At 52.7% G+C, this 23585-nt stretch overlaps 1 protein-coding gene across 1 annotated transcript in view; it reads right to left on the bottom strand.

Moving 5' to 3' along the window:
• Positions 1 to 1319: 1319 nt before the first annotated feature.
• LRRN1 (leucine rich repeat neuronal 1) overlaps positions 1320 to 23585 on the bottom strand; it is a 40846-nt gene continuing 18580 nt past the window's right edge. Inside the window, exon 2 of the mRNA XM_066245534.1 lies at positions 1320 to 4841. Coding sequence (XP_066101631.1) covers positions 2410 to 4563 — 2154 coding nt within the window. The 5' untranslated portion in view covers positions 4564 to 4841 and the 3' untranslated portion in view covers positions 1320 to 2409. The remainder of the gene's footprint in view (positions 4842 to 23585) is intronic.

The raw sequence follows: 23585 nt of genomic DNA, 5'->3' as shown, positions 1-23585 counted from the left end.
AGGCTCAACTCAGTGACTTCTGGTCGAAAGGACGCCCCCCCCCCCCCGCCCCGCGTCTGGGCCGAATGCTTCAGGGTCACGCCCCCTTCACCTCGAGCACAGGAGCAGGTGAGGCAGACCCCTGCTCTCTGCAGATATCCGAGCACAAGGACCCCCGTGGGAACCCCCCCCCCCCCAACGTCGCACCCACATGTCTCCAATTCCCTGCGTGCCCACGTGGTATTACTCCCTCGCCGTACCCACAGGGAGGCCGCTACGTCCTCACCCTCCGGGCCACCTCAGTGCTCAAACTGACTAAAGCGAACGGGCACTTGAGGGCGGAGTGCCTTTTGGAAGCAGGGTCCGCTGAGCTTGTTGAGACGTGAGCTGGCCCAGAAGAGTGGCCGGCTGCCGGACCCCTGCGGTGGGCGGAGGACAGTGTCCCCAACAGGGGGAGGGTCTACGGCACCGACCATGGTCCTGCGGGGCCGGGGCCCCCTGTCCAGCCGAAGGCAGCTACGGGAAGAGATGCTTCGAGCTCAGCTCCTCGGGGTCTCTCTGTGGCCACTCACCTGCTTGGCATTTGCAAGCCTTCTCTTCCCTTAGAAACAGGCAGGGACCTGGCGGTCTGCTGGCCTTTCTCGGGGACCCCTGAGGCAGGACTTGAACAAAGATGGACACCCTGCAGCCGGCCTCACCGCACCCCCTGGGCCACCTCCGTCCCTTGCCCCGCTCCACTAGCTCCTGACGACCTCATCGTCCCTGCGGTGATGGCGTCCCTGGCGGCAGGTGCCATCTGGAACAGCCTTACGTGACTTCTCTGCTCCACCGACCGCGCTTCGAATGAGTCCTTTCTCTTCTGACGACACCGTGAAATGCAGCCCCGATCCCCTGTGGAACTGGCCTCCTCACTAAGTCTACCTCCCTCTGTTCCGAATCTCACCCACGCATTTCCCAGGAAACGCCTACTTCTGCAGAAAAGGGTCTCCACAGCTTATCCCGCTGTGCAGAAGCCATTCTGTCTTCTGCCCGTCGCTGGCCTGTCCGGTAGGTCTCTGCACACACACAGGCGGACTAACGGGGGCAGGGGCGGTCTGAGCAGGCAGACGGCTGTTGGACAAGGAATAACATGTCACACGCTTGGATTACTACCTACCTCTGTGTTCTAGACTTGGATGGAGAGTGTGGATACTGCTACTAAAAATTTTAACAGATTTTTTTACATAACCCGTATAGAGAAGGAATAATATGTCTCTTCTTTTTTCACCATGTGTAGTTAGGCATAGGATACGGTAATACACCTTTTTTTTTTTTTTCTTCCTATGAACTTTTCTCTCCATGTGGTCTGGTCAATAATACTTAAAATATAGACATCTTCATTACAATAGGTATTTCTTCCGCTACAAAAGAATTCAGAACTCCTTAGGTCCTCGTTGTTAAAAGCATCACACTGTAGCAGATTTATTCTGGTAGGTTTTAGGGGCTGTGAAACATGTCGCCACAGGCCAGGAGAGCAAGAAATAGAGACGATACGTTACTGCAAGTGTTCTAAAAAAAATCAGAACAAAACTAATTTATTGTAGTTCTGCCTTCATTCTACACCACACGGTTGGTGAGCTCAACACAACAAAATTATTGTCTCTTCTTTTAAAAGTGTCCACTAAAGATAAAAAGAATTAAGGTACCAATGAATGTGTTGCTTGTTACATTAGAAAATCTGATATACAAGGATGTCTATTGCCTGTTAAGCTTGTTCTAAGCCTTTTTAACTATAACAAACAAACAAACAAACAGTCCTTGTTCAAAGGCAAACATTCAGCTCAGTTGATACAATGTCACAGGACAGTCCATTAACGTCATTCGAGGAAGGTAAGGAGTCTAGCCTCGGCTTCCTGAGCTGCAAGTCCATCGACCAGATCGCTGAGGAAGGTTCCACGCCGGTTCGCCACTCACTGTGTGTCACCAGGTTTTTGGAGGACATGGTGCTTCCTATTGGATGGCTTTGGAAGGAGGGGCACCGTGCTACTGGTCAAGGCGCAGGGAAACCCCAACCTGTCGTTGATCGATTTAGCGAGCATAGTCATTAGGACCGTGTTACTGAGTTTAGCACAACAGCTAAAACAAAATAATAATAATAATAATAACAACAATAATAATAATATAATATAATAATGATCGTCATAACGATAAGAATAAAAATAAAACCAAACACGCAGCGGAAGCCCAGGGACGCTGCCAGCCGTGTCAACACGCTTGCGATACGCTATGCGAAGAAAAATAATGATAATAAAATAAATTGAAATATCCACCCATCTCCACGCTGCCACAAACTCGCCAAGTCAGAAATACAAAAGTCGTCAGCTTGCTCCTTTTGCGGAAGAAACAAGCTTCTGTGCTCCTTGCTCCCAGAAGCGCGGCGCGCCCACGGAGTCACCACATGTAGTAGCTTCTGGATGTGTCCACCTGGGTCGGCTTGGTGTCCGCGGAGCCGTCCTTGTCCCTGTCGCCGTCCCCGTCCCAGAGGTTAATGAGCGGTGGGTACAGCTCGTTCAGGGGGATGGAGGAGGTCTTCTGCATGTACTTCTTTAAGGAGTGGTGGTAGTTCTTCCTCTTGAACCTCTTGGCGATGTAGACGGCGACGGAGGCCAGGCTGACGACGGCGAACATGGACCCCATGACGGCCGCGAGGGCGGTGCTCGTGTCCCGGTCCGAGAGGTCCAGGGCAAAGGCCGCGTTCTTGGTCGTGACGTTGACGCACGACCTCTGAGTCTGCTGGTGGACGCTGGACACGGTGAGGCACACCTCGTAGTCCGTGGAAGGCTGCAGGTGCGTGAGGTTGTACTCGTGGACATCCACGGGGACCCTGGCGGTGTACGTGATGTGGGGGTTGTCGATCTTCATGGTGGCCGACGACCATTTCAAGTTGGACGTCATGACGTTGGGGTTGACTTTCCAGGACACTAAGATGGAGTGAGATTCCGTCTGCTTGACGTATATCTTCAGCAGCTGGGCGCCGTCCAGGAGGGTGCCGTTAACCTTGATGGTCACCACGCGCGTGTCTGCCCCTTCGACGTTCTGGGCCACACAGGTGTACCTCCCCGAATCTTCCGTTCGTATGCTCGCTATTTCCAAGGTGCCCTCGCCGCTCAGCTTGTATCGGTCGGAAAGCGTTTCCACGGTTATCTTATTGCCAAGGGGCGTGACCCAGTAAATTTCGGGTTCCGGCTCGGCCATGGCCCGACAGTCCAGGAGGACCGTGGCACCGATATCCACGTTCAGACAGGCTGGGAACGTGTCGTGGGCGATCATGGGGAGGCACTGCCCGCCGGAGTCCTGGATCAGAACCTCCTTCACCTGCTGCCCTCTGTACTCGGGGGGCATGGCGCAGAACATGGACAGCGGCTCCATGAAGCGGATGCTCGTCTGGTTGGAGTTCACCCAGTGGATGACGCAGTCGCAGCGCAGCGGGTTGCTGTGGATGCTGATCTCCCGCAGGCTGGGCAGCGACTGCACCGTCCTCTGGTAGACGGCGTTCAGGGCGTTGTTGTTCAGCATCAGGCTCTCCAGCGCGGGCACGCTCCGGAAGGCCAGGCGGTGGATGTAGGACAGCTTGGGGTTGTTGGTGGCCTCCAGCTTGGTGAGCTCGGGCAGGTTGTCGAGCGCGTAGCGGTCCACGGAGACGAGCTCGCCCATGTTGTTGAGCCCCAGCTCCTTCAGTCGCAGCATGTTCCGGAAGTCCCCTTCCTGGATTCTGTGGATAGGGTTCTTGTTGAGGTCTAAGAACTTCAAGTTCGGGACCTTCTGCAGGGCCAGCTGGGGGACCCTGACCAGCTTGTTGTCGTAAAAAGACAGGCTTTCGAGGCTGTCCAAGCCCACCAGGGCGTTCCCCGGGACGTCGGTGAGATACATTCCCGCCAGAACCAAGCTTCTCAAGTTGGACAGGGGCCTGAAGTTCATATCCAGAATCCCGATCACGGGGTTCTCCCCGATCATGAGGATCTCCAGGTTGGGCGTGGAGTCAAACCAGCGGCTGTCGATCACTGTCAGCCGGTTGGAGTTGAGGTGGAGCCTGAGAAGGCTCTTCAAGCCCGAGAAGGCGTTGGCCGAGATGGAGCTGATCTGGTTGTGGTTGATGTAGAGCTCCTGCAGGTTGCTGAGGTCCTGCAGGCAGTAGTCGGTCATGTCGGTGATCTGGTTCTCCTCCAGGTGCAGCGTGGTGAGCTGGGTCAGGTTGGCCAGCCCCACCTCCCTGATGGTGGTGAAGTTGTTCTGGGAGAAGTCCAGCTCCGTCAGGTTGAAGAGCTGCTGCAGCTCGTCCGCGGTCCGGGCGATGCTGTTGCTCTGCAGCAGGAGCACCTGCGTGTCGCTGGACAGGTTGCCGGGGATCCTGGTCAGGCGGAGGTCGTTGCAGTCCACGGTGGTGGCTTCCCGGTAGGTGGACTGCGGGGTGAACCAGGGCCGGATCTCGCACACGCAGAGTTGCGGGCACTCGCCGCCGTTCGGCAGGGCAGAGCCCGCGAAGGGAGCCACCAGCAAGCCCAGCACCAGTCGCGAAGCTGCCAGAACGAAGCTCGATCCAGCCATGCTGGCGCGCCCCGCCGGCTCGCGCCCGGGCCACGCGCACGCGCACGCACGCGGGTCTTAGCAACAGGGGTGGCACATGGGACGGCAGGCGGGGACTGCCAACATCCACGCCGAGTCTCGGTGGCGCTGTGGAGCGTCCCGGGGTCCGAAGGGAGGGCGCTCTGGAGTTTTCCGAGGGCGGGGCGCGCTCAGGAGTCCTTCAGCTGCGCTCCACGGTCCCAGGCATGCCCGTGGCGCCGGGCCCCAGCTCCTCCGCCACGTCCGGTCTGCGGGTGCGCCTGGAAAGCAGATCGGGACAGACGTTACGCTCGCTCCTGGTACCGCCTACGCCGCAGCCTTTCCGTGGTCCACGCGGAAAGGCATCATCAGCTGCGCACCTAATAGCGGAGGGTTCCACATAACAATTTTGGATTGCGGGGCGCTGTCCCTGTGTTCTGCTTGCTACACTGAACTGGTTACCACGTTCACAGTTAAAACTGGACTGCTTACAGTGTTGGGTAGAATCACCACACACACACACACACACACACACACACACACACGGAGAGGAGAACACTCCGAAAAACCCAGACATCATTTTTTAAATAAGCAAAAGTGACTTAAGAAACTACATTATCGTTATGGTACCAAAAGAAAAAAAAAAGCGAAAGGTGAAAAGCAAAACATGAAAGTTTGCGTGTTAAAGGCTCAAAGCTCGCTCATCGTTGTTTCTGCGTAGACACGTCACTGGTTCTGCAGATCTCGCTTCTCCAAGCGGTGTGATCCATGGACCTGCTGAGCCAGTGCTTCGCGAGCTCAATTAGTCTCACGCAGAAAAGGGGTCTAATGCAGCCGGAGAAGGAGGACTTCGGCTTCTCTTACATTCTGACTGAATAGAATAGGATACGGGCTCCAGTCCACCTCACCCCTGGTCTTCATTCAAAACACAAGCTTGTATGTACGCAAATATCACATGGATAATCCCATCAACCTCCCGGGAGCGTCACTGGCCGCTTAGTAACGGGGGTGGGGGTGGGGTGGGGGCGTGGCTGTATTGGATTTGTCTTTGCACCTGTGGAAGCCTCAGCGTCTTAAACTACAGCATAGGGTTGGCCACGAGGGCCCCTCTCCCATGGAATTATGGAGAGAATTAACCCTTTGAGTAGTGAGTTATTTTCATGCTCGCTGACCCCTGAGAGTGAGTTCTTTTCCAAAAATATGAAATTAGTTCCAGTTCCATTTTTTTTAAAATATTTTATTTTTTTAACTTTATTCAGTTTTTTTTAAAGAGAGACACATACACACACACACAGAGAGAGAGAGAGAGAGAGAGAGAGAGAAGGGAGAGGAGCAGAAAGCATCAACTCTCATATGTTGGCCAGGCAAGCCCAGGGTTTTGAACCGGCGACTTCAGTGTTCCCAGGTTGACGCTTTATCCACTGCGCCACCACAGGTCAGGCCAGTTCCAGTTTTATTAACTTAAAATCATGTTTGTTTGATAACCAATTTATGGAAAGAAGAAGAACATATATTTGCCTTTTTTAAAAATGTTACCGTACACATTTTTAAAGACATACATGTACGATGGTACTCTGGACGGTCAGGAGGCATGAGGACGTACATGGACGTTCATATTACTCAAAGGGTTAAAGGAAACCCATAAGGCTCTTAGTGTGGTGCCTGACAAGTGGTAAGTGCTCATAAAAGTCAACCGGATTCATCTTATCACCGTGTTAGCTGAGTGGTGGCTGCCGGAGGACAGGTCAGCGGTGGGCAGCTGGGGGTACTGGAGTTTATTTGGCCGCCGGCAGTGGGAACGAGGTCCTGTGCGGTCAGAGAGGCACCGCCTGCCTGCTTGTGAGGAAAGCATTCGCGGGTCACGGGTTCTGGTCCTTTCGCTTCCAATCAGGCGTGGAGCCATTGTGGGGTCGGCGCCTGTACTGCCTTCCCAAGGGCGGGCACTTGCTAAGGTCCTGACAGTCGGGTTTTCCCTTTCCCCTCATGTGACTTCCCCTCATGTGACTTCCCCTCACGGACTTCCCCTCATGTGACTCCCCCTCATGGACTTCCCCTCATGTGACTTCCCCTCATGGACTTCCCCTCATGTGTCTTCCCCTCATGGACTTCCCCTCATGTGACTTCCCCTCATGTGACTTCCCCTCATGGACTTCCCCTCATGTGACTTCCCCTCATGTGACTTCCCCTCATGGACTTCCCCTCATGTGACTTCCCCTCATGGACTTCCCCTCATGTGACTTCCCCTCATGTGACTTCCCCTCATGTGACTTCCCCTCATGTGACTTCCCCTCATGTGACTCCCCCTCATGTGACTTCCCCTCATGTGACTTCCCCTCATGTGACTTCCCCTCATGTGACTCCCCCTCATGTGACTTCCCCTCATGTGACTTCCCCTCATGTGACTTCCCCTCACGGACTTCCCCTCATGTGATTCCCCCTCATGGACTTCCCCTCATGTGACTCCCCCTCATGGACTTCCCCTCATGTGACTTCCCCTCATGGACTTCCCCTCATGTGTCTTCCCCTCATGTGACTCCCCCTCATGGACTTCCCCTCATGGACTTCCCCTCATGTGACTTCCCCTCATGGACTTCCCCTCATGTGTCTTCCCCTCATGGACTTCCCCTCATGTGACTTCCCCTCATGTGACTTCCCCTCATGGACTTCCCCTCATGTGACTTCCCCTCATGGACTTCCCCTCATGTGACTTCCCCTCATGTGACTTCCCCTCATGACTTCTGCGTGAACACTGACGGACCTTCAGTGACTGAGTGTGCTCTGCCCTCGTCAGCTCACTGGGAGGGTTCAATCGGGTAGAGTCCTTACTGTGCCTGACGCCTGCTGTTCGAGCTCTCTCTTCCCATCAGCGGCTGTTTCCTTTTTACTTTGCAAAATGTATGTGGTTCTCCTTGTGCTTGACCATGAAGCCTAGTGAGACAAGGAGCCAGTCCTAAAAGTTCCACGTTGGTCATCTTTTAGTAGAAAGAAGGAAAAGTCCTGAAGTTTCTGTCTTTGTTGTGTTACAAAATAGGCAAAACCAGATTACTGGTCTAATGAGAGAATGACACAAAAAGTCGACCATGCAATGCCGAACCGGTGAGGTGGGGGTAAGGGAGGGGGAAGAGGGGACTGCAGAATGCTTTTTGCTCTCTCTGAGGAGGGAGCAGACCGGTCCCCCCCCCCCGCCCCGCGGATCTGGTTACTTTGTCATAGATGACGTATGCGCAAAACACATGGATGTGATGGAACTACCTGATTCTGACTTTTATGGAAAATCCTGTAAAATGAAAGCAGACTTCACAGAATAAGATACTCTGAATATTATCACTCCCCATGAATTTATTCCATTCTTTTTCTTTCCGGTAAAAGGAACCCTAAACCAGGTGCAACGACCACATTCTCCAAGTTCAGCTAAAAAAAAAAAATTTCCGCCATGGGTTATTTTCTTAATCTTAATTCAAAACAGAAAACCCAGAGAACAAGCCTACTTGTCCTGACTCCGGCACAGCATTTCAACGATTGCAAAATCTTGCTTAAGCGGGCTATACTTTGAATGCTATCATGAGTAATGACAGTATTAGTTTAAATTATATGATTTGAGGTCATTGTGTTAGAGTATTCAGCTTTCTCTCTGACACATAAATGCACCCCTTCAAATGGGCAAGCAAGCAAACCAACCAACCACACAAGCCCAGAATGTCAGACATCCTACCAAACACAGGGGAGGACACTTTCCTCTCCCTCACCTGCAGCTGGCTCCTCTGAGGACAGAGAATGAAGCTTTCTTAACACACAAGGAGGTGTTTAAGATGTTTCCATTTGTGCACCGCTCTGAATTCTATCCAGCATATTTCCCTAGCCTAACTTTTGCATGTGACATTGTACATAGAACAAAGCTTCATGTAATTCTTAAACCATTTTATACATTTAACATGTATAGGCCTGTTTCAGGAGCTATTCACTAACAGTGTTTAAAAGTTAATCCTTGATCACACAAGAGAGGAAAACTACAGGCCAGTCTCCCTGATACAGAAAATGCATGGGACAGAAGTTAACACCCATTCGTGATAAACACACTCAGCAAAGTGGGGGGGGGGAGGAAACTGCCCCGACATAATAAAAGCCACATACAAAAAGTCCGCAGCTAAAAATCATTTGTTGTTGAAAGAGTGTAAGCTTTCCCACTAAGATCAGCAACAATATAAATAAGGAAGCCTTACTCTAGCCACTTCTATTCAACTTAGCACTGGAAGTCCTAGACAGAGCAATTAGGTAAGAAAAAGAAATAAATGGTTTCTAAGTTGGAGAGGAAGAAGTTACATTGTCTGTAGATGGTATGATCTCATTTTAGAAAACCCTAATGTTGCCCCTCACCACCCCCATGTTAAAACAAACAAATAATTTCAGCAAAGTTTCAGGATACAACACAAGCACATAAAAATCAGTTGTGTTTCTGTACCCTCACAATGGCCAGTCCAAAAAGGAGGCTAAGAAAATAATCCAACTCACAATAGCAGCAAGGAGAATAAAATATTTAAGAATAAACCTAACCAAGGAGGCAAAAGATTTGTGCACTGAACACGACAGAACAACGCTAGAAGAAAATAGGCAACTAAATGAAAAGACACCCCATGTTCATGGATCATCAGACTGAATACTGTTAAAATGTCCACAGTACCCAAAGTGACCTATAGATTCCATGCAATCTCTTATTAAAATCTCAGTGGCAAGGGGAAAAAAAAATCTTAAAATTCAGTTGGAATCTCAAGGGACCCCAAAGAGCCAAAGCAATCTTGAAAAAGAACAGTGTTCAAGACCTCACACTTCAAAACATAAACAAAGCAACTGTAATCAAGACGGTGTGGTACTTGCATAAAGACAGACAGACGAGTGGAAGAGAGAGCCCAGAAATGCACTCTCTGTACAAGATCTCATGATCTTTGACAAAGGTGGCACGCCTACATAACGAGGAAAAGATAATCTCTTCCGCAAACGGCGGCGGATTTCACATGCACAAGAAGGGAGTGAGACGCTTATCCTACACTGTATGCAAAAATGAACTCAGAATGGAGTAAAGACCTAAATGTGAGACCTAAAACTAGAAGACTCCTAGAAGAAAACAAACGGGGAAAGCTTCAGACCACTGGATTTGGTAGCAATTTCTTAGATACGATACCAAACACAGATCCCCAGTGGGACTAAATCAAACTTAAGATGCTCTGCAGATCACAGGAAACAACCAACAGCGTGCAAGGACAGTCTGCAGAGTGGGAGAAGTTATTTGCAAATCGTATCTCTGATAGCGGGTTGATGTCCGGAATATATAAGGAACTCCTGCAATGCTAAGACAACTACAACCTGATGAAGAACCCCCCCCCCCATAATCCAATTAAAAATCGGTCAGGGATTTGAACAGACCATTCTCTATAAAGAAGCGACACAAATGGCCAATAAGCTCATGAAAAGATGCTCAATATCACTAATTGTGAAAGAGCTACAAATCAAAACCACCGTGAGATATCACCTCACACGCATGAAAATGGCCACCGTCAAGGGAACAGAAGCTGAGAAGCATTGGTGCCGGAGTGGAAAAACTGGAACACTTGTGCACTGTTAGTGAAAATGTAAAGTGGGTGCATTCCTTATGGAAAACAGGATGGAGGTTCCTCAGAAATTAAAACCAGAATTGTTGTGTGATCCAGCAATCCCACTTCTGGGTGTATATCCAAGAGAATTCAAAGCAGGAATTCAAAGAGCTCTCTCCACACCAATGCTCATTTGCAGCGTTATTCACAAGAGCCGAGAGATAGCAGCAAACTGTATGTCCATCCATAGATACATGGGAATAGAAAACATGGCATATTAAAAAAAAAAAGGAATATTATGCAGCCTTCAAAAAGAGGGAACTCCTGCCACGGCTATGACAAGGACACTCTACACGGGAAATAAGCCAGTCAAGGACTTAGACGAGAGGACAAACACTGTCTGCTTCCATTCATATGAAGCAGCTAAAGTAGTCAGAATCGTGGAAACACAAAGTAGGGTGGCGATCGCCAAGAGCTGCCGGAAGGAAAGGGGGCGAGTGTTTAATGGGCGGGCAGAGAATCAGTTTTACAGGAAGTCTGAGATCCGTCGTACGGAATGCGACTATACTGACCACAATGGAGCTGTCCACTCAAGAACGGAAGGTGGTACATCTAATTTTTCTAAATCATAATTAACAAAGGCAAATCATAATTCAGTCCAACTTTTATCGTACGCATACAAATTATCTGAAATTCTGCAACCAATAAAAAATGGCTGGCATAGATGGAAGGGGGAAAAAAATGCAGTATTGCCTTTCCTCAGGGCTGACTGGACCGAGTCAGTCAGATGTGAGAAGGAAGTGTCCCGCTAATTACCGGAATGATAGATCACAAACAAGTCTGGCCGTTTAAAGGCGACGGTCCGTCCAACAGCAAACCATGTCTTTAAAAGCCCAGAATTGGCGAGGGGACACACTTCAAAGAGGCTGACCAATAATGATGTATTCAGATTTGTCCCAACAAGATGATATATTTGGGACACTCTGCTCCGAATATCAAATTCCAAAGGACATGGACTGCCTGGTCATCACCATCAGTGGACTTGGCACCGACCTCCAGGGTCCCCACGTAATCAGGTCGGATGGGGCGTTTGCGGAACAAAATCACGTTATTTGGTAGGACTTCGGGCTAGGAACTTTCTGCGTTATGTTCTCATGGTTTTGGGAGGACAAAAAAAAAAAAAAAAAGCAATCATAATGACAGGGGCTATGTCCACTTCAGTTATAGCGAGATCCAGACAGCTATCCGCTGGTGGGAAGACTTCTGTTTCGTGGGATCAGGGGACGCAATTTCAGCTTCCGAGGTCTTCACTGATGAGGCCTGTCACACAAACCGTGTGAATTTGGTGCCTCGGTTTCCATCGCTCAAATGAAGGCTAATGATACATACTTCGTAGACGAAAATGATGACAACCTAATATAATAGCCCATGTGACAGTTTTCCGCCCAGAACCCGGGAACGAGGCCAGCACAGAGTGAACTCTCAAATACTTATTTTAAACCTCTGGAAGCTCATCAAGTCTGCCATTAAATTTTTACTCTCACCTTGCGGGGCTCCTGGGAGGCGATGAAGAAGCACTCCTCTCTTTAAGACCCCTTGGGCACGACAGGTGTTTGGGGAAAGTCATCATTTTTGTTGTTTACTGTTTCCATGACATTTCCAAACCAGTTATTATTGGAATTCATAGTGTTAAAAACCCAGGGGCCAAATGTTGCCCTGCGGCTAAATGGAACCCTGTGCAGGCAATCCAATTATGAAAAACAAACCTCCGGGTTGGAAATTAATGTCATCAGATTAACAACACTGTTGTCATCGCAGCAGTGAACTAAGATTCCGACCCCCTCCCGCACCCCCAAAATGAAGAAAACGCCTTCTTAGGACATGGGCTCTGATGTACTTTCCTTGGTGGTCAAATTCACACCGGGTGCCCAATGTTTAGAAAAATCTTTACGGGTCCCCAAAGAGACCCAGGCCTAACGCAACATTCCCATTTGCTGATTTATTTTTATTTTTTTATTTTTTGAAAATGGCTTGAAGAATGGGGAAATGGGGTGTTTGTTCTAGGTAGCTTTCCTTCTAGTTGGAAAAATGCATCCTCTGGATAGAAATTCTCCTTCAGCAGGGAGGGGCCACACCCCACTCCACGGACCCACCTCCCCCGTGCCTGAAGGCCAGGCAGACATCTGCCGCAGGGACCAGCGGCTATTGTCAGACTTGGACGAGCTCTGCAAGCTTTTTGAAACTGGAGGTGAGAGTGGAGTTGAGTGTGGCACCTGGTTTCAAATTCAGTTCTGTGACCTTGAGCACTTTATCTGCGCTTTCTGTCTGAGGCTCAGTTCCCTCTCTCTCTCTCTCTCTCTCTCTCTCTCTCTTTTTAGAAAGCGCAGATCATAAACCCTGCTTTGCAAGGGTGGTGAGAATTAGAACGAGATGCTAAAGGTAAGGCTTTGGCAGCGAGCCCAATAGACATCAGCGATGATTACTGACAGGTTTGATGTCTCCCACTGGATCCAAGGCTTTAGTGAATGTTGTGATGACAGGAAGGAGTGGGGGGGGGGGCTAGCATCAGCACAGGGCATCTTTCATGGGATTAGCAGCTGCAAATGTGGGAAAGGCCTGGCCGGAGGTCCCCGAAGCATGCGGGTGACCAGTGCAGGGGGAGAGCCAGAGGGACCGTGGGAGCTTCTCTGCGGAGGGTCCCCGTCCTTCCCCGCGGGGAGGAAGGGAGGCAGGGAGGCCTGGTGGGTGCCTCCGGCACGCTGAATCAGCACGGGCTATTTTTAAAGACCTGAGTCCCTTGGACTTCTGTCTGGGTCCTGACCCTGAGTCTTACATTTCTGCCTCCCACCGTTTGCCAGACGTACGCTCCTTGCTCACACGTTATCCACCGCCACACGCCCTGTGCAGCATCTCCGCGGTGGCCGTTGGAGGGTGCGCCTGGGGCGAGGAGTTGTGCTGGGCTCCATAACGCATTAGGGAAGCATGAAAGTGTGTCCCCTGGCCAGGACGTCACGGGGCTGGCGGGGGCTCTTCTGCCTAAAGAACGGCCCCTGAGAGCCCGGGTCATTCGTCAGCACGCAGGGCCCAGGGGGCCGAGCAGCAGAAGGAGGACACCAGGGCAGGGATGCTTAATTTGGGCTTCACCTCAAAATTCCTGGCTGACCTTGAGCGTGACTAGAAACTGTGTCCTATTTTAGTTCTCTTGGAATAAGGAGGTTGAGAGGAAAGGTCAAACAATAGCTTCCCTGGCCACCAGGGACCCCAGGAAATCATCTTACCAACCAGTTCCGGTTGTGTTGACAAACTAGACTTTGGCCCTGGCTGGTTGGCTCAGTGGTAGAGTGTTGGCCTGCTGTGTGGAAGTGCCAGGTTCCATTCCTGGTCAGGGCACACAGGAGAAATGCTCATCTGCTTCTTCACCCCTCCCCTTTCCCTTCTCTCTCTCTCTCTCTCTCTCTCTCTCTCTCTCTCTCTCTCTCTTTTTCTCTCTCTCTCTCCCTCTCCCACAGCCATGGCTCAAGTTGGCCCTGGATGCTGAGGATGGCTCCATGGCCTCTGCCTCAGGTGCTAAGAAGAGCTCAGTTGCTGAGCAATGGAGGAACGCCTCAGATGGGCAGCTAATCGCCCCCTAGTGGGCTTTGCAGGTGGATCCCATTCAGGGCACATGGGAGTCTGTCTTTGCCTCCCCTCCTCTCACTGAATAGAAAAAGAAAAAAGAAAAACTAGACTTCTAGCCATTTCAATGAGGTGACTCTTTGTCCCACCCCCTTCCTTTCTTCCCTCCAACCATTTTTAAAACGTTATGGAGGCATGGAGTTTGATTTGTCTGACGATCTCAGACTCCATCTCCTTCAAGGGTTGCGCAGGTGAGGCCGGTGGAGTCTACCACAGTTGTTCGTGTAAGAGGCTGGCATGTGCATGCGCTCCAAAAGCTATCCAAAATGTTCACCTGAGCCAGACAAACAAAAGCCACCCACTTCCCAAGGCTTTTCATGGCTTGGGGCCAGTCTGCAATGTCTGCATTATAGAAGAACAGTCATAATCATGTCACCCATGTTGCTTACGAGCTCATGGGAGTGTCGGCTACATAGACGATTAGACAGATATTGTAAGATATTATTGGCAAACAGCCCGTATGGAAACACCGGTCATTAGAAGCACAGGGTTATTAAGGTGTGATCTCTGCTCTGCAGAAAACGTCTCTGGTGCTTTCATTTATTTGTTTACTTATTATTTAATTTTTCCTTAGAGTGAGCGAGAGAGGGGGGGGAGAGAGAGAGAGAGAGAAGCATGAACTCGTGGTTTCACTTAGTTGTTCTGTTTCTTGTACATGCCCTGTCCGGGTTCGAACTCGTGACCTCTGGTGTGCCAGGTCGATGCTTTATCCACCGCGCAACCTCACTAGTGCTTTTTAAAGAGCATTATATCGACAAAAATTCATTCCACATTCCTTTCTTTCGGAAGACCTACTTTTAAAGAGAGGCAGAACCTGAGAGCCCCCCCCCCCTCACCCCCGGAGGTGACCCGGGGAACTGGCGGAGGAACAAAATGAAATCTGAAGTCCCTGACCCTGTCCTGAGCTGACCCCTTTCAGGGTCTACGTTGGTTTTTCTGGTTCCCAGAGAAAAAAATTGAGTGTCCTTTCCATAATTTGATTTTCTTCTCCTTGGATTTGTTGTTCTTGGATTTGTTACCATTATTCATTGACCAAGTCTCAGAAATGGGTGGTGTTAGGTGCACTAGCCAATGGAGAAGAGGGTGATAGATAGATGACCCTTTGATGACCCCCCGCCCCTCCCTGGTCTGGGCCAGCTCCCCGAGGTGCAGCCTCGGCCCCCGTCTGTGGGAGAAGCCCAGCGGTGCCGCCCTGGTCTCCAAGCCCAGCGAGCGTAAGAGCTGGGCTCACCGTCCTCTCAGCTCTGAGAGCCCCTGCTGGTGGGCGGGCCAGGCCCGGTACCATACACAGGGCGGGGCCGGGCCGGACGGGCGGAAGAATTACCAAGGGAAATTGGAAAAGAGGAAAGATGGAAAGTCAAAGCCCAGACAGAGCCGGCGGGCACGACCCACGTCCTCGTCGGTGGCCCGGGGGGAAGGGTGCCGCGGAGGAGCCGGGAGCAACAAGCTCCTTCTCGTTCTCATTTGGCTTCAAGTGATCAAAGGCCAGGGCGCTTGTTTCCCCGAGAAACAGGACAAACACCAGAGGTGGCCCGGACCCAGGTACCATGGACTCGCGTTTTCCAGCGGAGGGCACCTCAGCGAGCTGTGCTCGCTTGGGGGGGGGGGGCGGGGGGGCCAGGCTGGACCCGTTCCTGCTCCCCAAGCACAGGGTTCCTCCCAGAGCCCCACCCGGCCTCCCTCCGTCTGGGGATAGCAGGGCAGGGCCTGACCGTCTCTGAAAGGCTCTGGCCTCTAGCGTTCCACTACTCAGTGACGATGGTCAGAAGCCCAGGAAAACACCGTTCCATCTAGGGAGGGGGCGGCGGCTCATTCAAGCCCCTGCACCTTCTTGACCTTTGCTTAGGAAATCCAGGACGGGGTGGACCGCTCAAGCAATCATGCAGGTGGCCAACTTCTTCCAAAAAAAAAAAAAAAAAAAAGTCAAGTTATCTAAACATGTTTGTTGTTTTTTTTTAACTTGGCGGAACATCGTAATCGCTGATCTGTTATTCTAGAGAAGCGTGGCCGAGCCTCACGGTTCATCTGTAAAATGTACGAATTAAACTTCTCTTAACTCGAGGATGGGTGGCATGTTGCAAACTCTATGAAGGCACAGGACTTCACATGTAACAAGTGTCAGGTGTGGTTGAAAAGTGAACAGGCATTGGAAGTGGGCATTTAAAATAGAGGTCTCGTGGTATAATGAGAATATGAGTACAGTGATACCTTGAGAGAGATATATCTCACCTGGTACCGAGTAGACGCTCAACAACTGAAAGTTTCCCATGGCGAGTGCAACATAGAAAATTGGCCAGATGCTGACAACATAATTTAATATTACCCTTCCAACAAGGAAATGAACATATTTCCTGAAAATTACCCAGAACAGGTTCTTCCCTCCCTCCCTCCTTTCCTTCTCTTCCCTTCCTCCCTCCCTCCCTCCCCTCCCTCCTTTCCTTCTCTTCCCTCCCTCCCTCCCTCCCTCCCTCCCTCCCTCCCTCCCTCCTTCCCTCCCTCCCTCCCTCCCTCCCTCCTTCTATAACCAAGCTCGTAAGTCAGTCAACTCGTATATCAAACTACCGATACCGGACCCATGTGCCAATGCGCTAACTAGTGGCAGCCTTCCGAATCATGACTCGTATCTCAGAATTTCGCTCGGATCTTGAACAAATATACAGACCGAGTCGCAGCTCGTATCTTAAAAAATTCGTATGTTGGTCTGTTCGTATCTCAAGGTACCACTGTATAGCTAACTTTACTAGTGAACTCACTTGCATCCAAAGCTTACTCTGTAGTTACCACTAGAGTGATGGACTTCCACGTGCGTAAAGCACGATTGTCCCTATTTTTCACGGAGAAACCACCACCTGTCTGAGATCTCAGATGTGACCGTGAGTTGAGGACAGAGGTCCATGGTCCCTAGCCCTCCATTCTGCCCGGCTGGATGGTGTTTGGGAGCAGTGTGGACCATATGCCTGAGCCCTGGGCCAAGGGTTAGGTGACCCAAGTCCTTAGGTCTGGTTTGACCTCCAACTCGGGTCACACTGGCTGTCTTCCCTGCCCGTAAGGAACCAGGTCGGGCAAATCTCGGTGATGCCTTGGGGCTGCTCCAGCTCCAGGATTTTAGGTGTTGGGTGCTCGCTTCTTCTCTGGGTTTCTGCTCTTAAAGGACCCATGTAAGCAGCAGTCCTTACGATGGGGAGTATTACACTCAGTCCTGGCTTCCTGGCTTTTTAAGAGAAACTGTGTTTGGGATTTTATCTTCTTAAAAAGAAAGGCATGGTCTTAAGAGGCAGACAGAACTGCGTCCGCAGGCGGACCCACCTCTGCCCCTCTGGGTGCTGGTGCCCTGGAGTTAGACAGGGGGGTTACAGACTTGCTTGTGCTGGTGTGTGAGGGTTCAGTGAGCAAGAGCGTCTTGAGCGCCTGGTACCGAGTAGACGCTCAACAACTGAAAGTTTCCTGTGGCGAGCGCAACGTAGAAAATTGGCCAGATGCTGACAAGATAATTTAATATTACCCTTCCAACAGGGAAATAAACGTATTTCCTGAAAATTACCCAGAACAGGTTCCTCCCTACCTCCCTCCTCCTTTCCTTCCTTTTCCCCCTCCCCTCCTCTCCCCTCCCCCTCCCTCCCTCCCTATCTCCTTCCTTCCTTCCTTTTCCCCCTCCCCTCCCTCCCCTCCCCCTTCCTCCCTATCTCCTTCCTTCCTTCCTTTTCCCCCTCCCCTCCCCTCCTCTCCCCTCCCCCTTCCCCTCCCTCCCTATCTCCTTCCTTCCTTCCTTTTCCCCCTCCCCTCCCCTCCTCTCCCCTCCCCCTTCCCCTCCCTCCCTATCTCCTTCCTTCCTTCCTTTTCCCCCTCCCCTCCCTCCCCTCCCCCTCCCTCCCTATCTCCTTCCTTCCTTCCTTTTCCCCCTCCCCTCCCTCCCCTCCCCCCTCCCTCCCTATCTCCTTCCTTCCTTCCTTTTCCCCCTCCCCTCCCCTCCCTCCCCTCCCCCTCCCTCCCTATCTCCTTCCTTCCTTCCTTTTCCCCCTCCCCTCCCCTCCCCCTTCCCCTCCCTCCCTATCTCCTTCCTTCCTTCCTTTTCCCCCTCCCCTCCCCTCCCCCTTCCCCTCCCTCCCTATCTCCTTCCTTCCTTCCTGACCCAGTCCTTATTTGGGGTTTGATCTTTCACACACAGTGTCCCTATGGGGTAAGCAGTATCATTGTCTCTCTTCCCGGTGAGGGAAACGATGCTTAGAGAGAGGGACTTGCCCAGGATGCACACGTTGGGAGTGATGGAGCAGGACTCTAACCACACAGCGCAGCTCCGAAGCCCCGCCCTATGTCCCGCCCACACGCTGCGTGAACATCCCACAGAGCCCCTGGTTTCGAACCGGATGAGCGCGCCGTCCCGGAAGTGCCAGGAGTGCCGTCCAGATCGGCCGGCAGGGAGCACGTGGGGCTTTGGAAGGCAGTTCCACTTCCTCTCCACGGCCGGGTCTCTGCACACCACAGGGAGGGTCTAGAACGGCCCGGCTGTGTGCCAGACAGCTCGGGCGCCACTGAGACAGCCTCTGCCTCTCGGGCAGGGATAGAAAGCAGTTCTAGAAAATTAGACAGGTTTTAAAGCAAAGGCGCAGGGATCTGTTACGTCCACCGTGTGGCTTCATTGCGTCTTGCAGGAGAATCGGGTCGGTCCCCAGACGCTGACTTCATTTTACTTTGACACGACACTCAGGCAGAACCACCCGCACCCTTCTCCCTCAGCCCAGAGGATGGGCGGAGTGCAGAAAAGCCCCACCCTGCTACACCCCCCCTCCAGTCTCCCACAACGGCCCTGAAGGGTCAGCCCCTGCCCAGCTCATCTCCAGAGTGTATTTCCAAAGGCTCAGTCATTTTTGGACGTAAGGGGAAAAGTCATGCATTTATTTTGGGAAGAGAACTCTCATGAAATCTCTACGTGCTGCTTACTGAGGATTTCAGCTCTTCAGTGTAACGGGAAGCTTCTGTCGAGAATGATCCTTTGCAACATTGGGCTAAAGAGTGTGTTCCCTTCTAGGCTGCAAGAGGGTGAACGACAGACACCCAGAGCCTTTCCGTTCCTAACCGTCTGGGATCTAAACAGATCCTTCAGCAAACAAAGAAAAAATAATGATAAAACAAGAGATGGGCATTTACCAATCCATTTAATATGCTGATCTTCGTTACTCTGGGTGCAGAGAGGTCAACAGTGAGCAAAGGGAATTAGATCGTTAGCCTGGAAAAGACAGAAAGCATCCTTCCCCAACGACGAGCACTTCCTAGCCTTTTAGACACTGCCCGTCTCTGACCTCTGATGTCCGCGTCCACGTCCACGGCAGGGCTGTTCGGGCAGGGTCGTCATTAGGCACAGGAGCGGTCAGTGCTCACGAATGCCCACTCACTCTCCCTGGGGGACAGCACCACACTCAGCACTTTACAGAACCTTTCATTCAAAGCTCACAGCCCTGTGGGGTGGGGGCCAGGACGTCCCCCTGTTTTCATAGGTGAAGCCACGGAGACTCGGGCACATTAATGGGCTGGGCCGAGGTCAGGGAGGCAGCAATGGAGGAAGTGCCGTGTGAGTCCCCACTCCTGGGGCCAGAGCGCGAGCCACGTCCTCTTCCATCCGACTGTCTGGTAGTGAGAGAGGGCCCCCGCCAACCTGCCAGGACAGAGTCCGTCTGGGAGTGCGGGGGCCCCGTTTCTGTCTCGCTCACACGGGGTCATCAGGGTAGACGCGGGGCTGCCGTCGGCATCCCGGGCGCTCAACAAGTGAATGCGATAACCGACTCCACCCACGGACACGCGCTTGCCGGGCACTCAGGTATGGCCACCCGCTTCCAGCTCGCAAACAGTCCTCGCCCTGCTGGGCCTCTTCCTACATCTCTGCTGATGCCAACCCTGTCCTTTAAAAAGCCATCCTCTCTTTTGAAAAAAAAAAAAGATAAATGCATTAAGCTTGCAACTTAGCACGTCTCTGCTCCCCACCCACCCCTGATGCTGTGGATTAGGAAGCTCCTGCTCTCTGCTCCTCGCCTGCAACCCGGATGAAACCTGGTTCAGTCCAGATGCAGACGAGGTCCAGTGAAAGGGCTCCTGGCTGAATTAGATCGATGTCATGAAATTAAACAGATACTCATTTGGGCGTTCACTGTGTCCCCGGGCCGGAAAGCCCAGGCCCTGCCCTTCCGAGTTTACCATCCCACGGGGAGAGGACAGACGGGTACCCCCCAGGCCTCTCTCAAGCAGGACCCATGTCCATGGGAGCAGAGACGTGGGCTCCTTGGAAAGGAGACACGGTGCCACCATCCTGTGCGCCCAGGACAACTCTACGTGGAGACAGAGATGTCCCGTATCGGCAGTGCCCGCGAGGATGTGAAATGGGGCTGGCGGGGGTGAGAAATGATCTAACCGTTTTATTTCAGTTTACTTCTGTGACATTTAAATAGCCAGATGTGGCCGGCCGCTTCCGTGCCGGGCGGCACAGACAGAGCTGTTCGTTCATCCAGGCAGCTGTTAAGAACGCAGGCGTTCACGTCTTACGGAGGTTTTGAGGAAAGAGGTCCGGGGCAGGGTCTGAGAATGGATGTGGTTTTAGAAAGCTCCACGGAGGGTTACAGCGCAGGCTGGGTTTGAATATTCCAGACGTGGGCATCCTGGCTCAGTTCTGCCCGACAACCACCCACACGCCCCGAGGGCCTGGCGGGCACGCTGGCCTGGCCTGACAGCTGCAGAGACAGACGGGTCTCGTTCCTTCCTCTGCTACCTGTTCCCGTGCCCTCAGCGGTGACCCGCGCTCCCAGCTCACGATCGAGGTCCGAGGTTAGGTTTTACTCGGCTTCCTGGTCACTGTGCCTCACGCAGAGCCCGGCCTCTGGGTGTTTCACGGTTGATGGCTGAAACAAACAAGGTATATCACAAGACACAGTTCAGGTAACTGACGGGGCCGGGGACCCCGGAAAACGAAGCTCAGCTGAGGGCAGGTGTAGGGACAACGGAGCGGAACTGGCAATCACAAGAAAGTCATGCGCGCTTAAAAACGTTCCTGGTTTGAATCCAGAAGGACGTTCATCAAGGAAGCACTCTTCTGTCCAGAATCTCAGGATGGGGCCCACGCGCACACCCGGGTCCCCTGCGCACCTCCGCGCTCCTCGCTGCCGCCTTCGAGAGGAGCCGTCGGCAGAGAACATTTACCCAGAAAACCACCTCAGCAGAAAACGTTCAGCCCTGTCCCAGAAGCGTGACTCTTGGTGTTGTTCCCATAGGGAGGGATGATGGCCACAAACTCTTTGGAAATGAAGACTTTCTGAGGGCCAGCATGCGACAGAGCCCAGCAGAGAGGGCTGAGCACACAGGTGGACACGCAGACGTTCTTGTTGGAAATGAAGACTTTCTGAGGGCCAGCGTGCGACAGAGCCCAGCAGAGAGGGCTGAGCACACAGGTGGACACGCAGACGTTCTTGTTGGAAATGAAGACTTTCTGAGGGCCAGCGTGCGACAGAGCCCAGCAGAGAGGGCTGAGCACACAGGTGGACACGCAGACGTTCTTGTTGGAAAGAACAGGCTGTTTTCGGTGAGAATGGACCTATGTGGTTTGCACTGTAGACCTTTCAGCTGCCGGCCATCAGAGACCTTTGTCATTTCTGGATCGAGTCTTTGGGCAAGATAATCCCAGGAGAAAGGAGATAAAAGTCCTTCTCAAAACGAGCAAGGCAAACTCCTCTGACGGCGGCAAAGGTGGACGTGGGTTCTGAGGGCCCGGGAAACTCTCTCCGTATTCCCCCCTGGAAGGAGAGCAAAGCGGGCCAGGAAACGTGACCCCAGGAGGCAGCCCCTCCGGGCAGGGGGAACCCCGTTTTGGCACCAGCAGGTCGAAGGCAGGTTGGGCCGGCAGGCTCGTGGCTCTCCTGGTCTCCCGACCTCCCCCGGAGAGCAGTCAGTGGCGTTTCTCGTGAGGCTGTTAAAAGGCTCGAGGGAGCTCATGTGTGTCACATGCCCGGGACAGTCACCACGAGTCCTGCAGTCCGGAACCAAGGACTTCTTCCGGGTTGAACTGTGTCCTGCGCCATCCACTGGGTTCTCAGCCCGAGTCCCCCTTTGAAACCACGCCGGTGCAGATATCATTAGTTAAGGTGAGGTCACGCCGGAGTGGGGCGGGGGACCCATCGAACAGGACTAGTGTCCTTGTAAGAGTGAGGATGGCATGAAGACCAAGACAGAGCAGATGGCTTTGTGGAGACAGACCACGGAGCAGGCGTGTGTCCGTGGAGCTGTAAACCAAGGGACACCAGGTGTGTCAGTACCCCCCCCCAGAGAGAGGAACGGGCGGAGGGGGGGGTCCCTCTCAGGTTCCAGGTGGCAGGCAGCCCCGTCGATGCGGTTATACCTTGACTGCGGACTTCCAGCCCCCGGACTGAGAGACGGTACACCCCTGCGGTTCAAGCCCTGGTGTGTAGCTCCTTGTTAGGGCGGCCCGGGCGCCCCACCCGGTGCCACAGGGACGGGAAACATAGTGGCCTAGGCGCGCCACCTGGTGCCACAGGGACGGGAAACATGGCGGAGGGACGGGAAACATGGCAGTTCGGGCGTGCCACCCGGTGCCACAGGGACGGGAACCACGGCGGAGGGACGGGAAACATGGCGGTCCGGGCATGCCACCTGGTGCCACAGGGACGGGAACCACGGCGGAGGGACGGGAAACATGGCAGTTCGGGCGTGCCACCCGGTGCCACAGGGACGGGAACCACGGCGGAGGGACGGGAAACATGGCGGTCTGGGCGTGCCACCCGGTGCCACGGGGACGGGAACCACGGTGGCCTGGGTGCACCACCCGGTGCCGCAGGGATGGGAAAGCCACGGTGCCACAGGGACGGGAAACACGGCGGCCCGGGCACGCCACCCGGTGCCACAGGGACGGGAAACACGGTGGCCCGGGCGCGCCACCCGGTGCCACAGGGAGGGGAACCACGCTCCTGGCTGTCTGGTGTGAGCGCAATGTTATCACACGCCGAAGGGGCTGTCTCCTCGCCCTCCCTCTCCCCGCTGCGGACCCCCACACGGGCCAAGGACAAAGGAGGTCGTTACCTTCCACAGCCTGGAGGTCCGGGGGTGGGAGACACCCATTTCCTCCTTTTCAAAGAAACTCACCAACTTGATCTTCTGCAGCGTCTTCTGGGACCCAGCAAGCAAGACTGCTGCTTATTCATGAACCAGGTCAGCTCTGTGCCAAGATCATTTCCCCTCAATCTGCTGAAAGTCAGCCAGCACATCCCAGTCGGGAGAATCCTGAGGCCGGCGGTCTCCCCAATCCCTTTTACACCTGAGGTTCTGCAGCAGGTGGAGGAGGCAGGACCGGGAACAAACATATCTATGGGTTTCTTTTCTGCTTAAATCACATGGAGGATCAAGAAAGACGCCCCCTCCCCCGCCCTCATTCTTGAGAGGAAAGGAGCTATTTGCATCGCTGGAATCATAAAGTAGCAGTTTAACATCATTGAATTGAGACCCAACAGAAGGCTGAACAGAACACAATGTGAACCAACCGCCGGGCTGTTTTATTGCTCATTTACTGTTCCAGCAAGTGCCGCGCAGCAGAAGGACCACAAAATCGATTCATTCTAGCCTTTCCTATTTTTTTTTTTTTACAAATTATTTTAATTCTCCTCTTGTAATATGTGTCTGAATGAAATAACGGCTCTGTGATGACTGCTGCGATTAAAATGTTAACTGAACGTGAAGTCCTTACGCTGGCGGCCTCACCGCGCCCAGGAGACTCGG

This window comes from Saccopteryx bilineata, chromosome 10 (assembly GCF_036850765.1).
Source record: "Saccopteryx bilineata isolate mSacBil1 chromosome 10, mSacBil1_pri_phased_curated, whole genome shotgun sequence".
Taxonomy (NCBI): domain Eukaryota; kingdom Metazoa; phylum Chordata; class Mammalia; order Chiroptera; family Emballonuridae; genus Saccopteryx; species Saccopteryx bilineata.
Note: the sequence above shows the minus strand (reverse complement) of the source record. Positions and strands in the feature narration are given on the sequence as shown.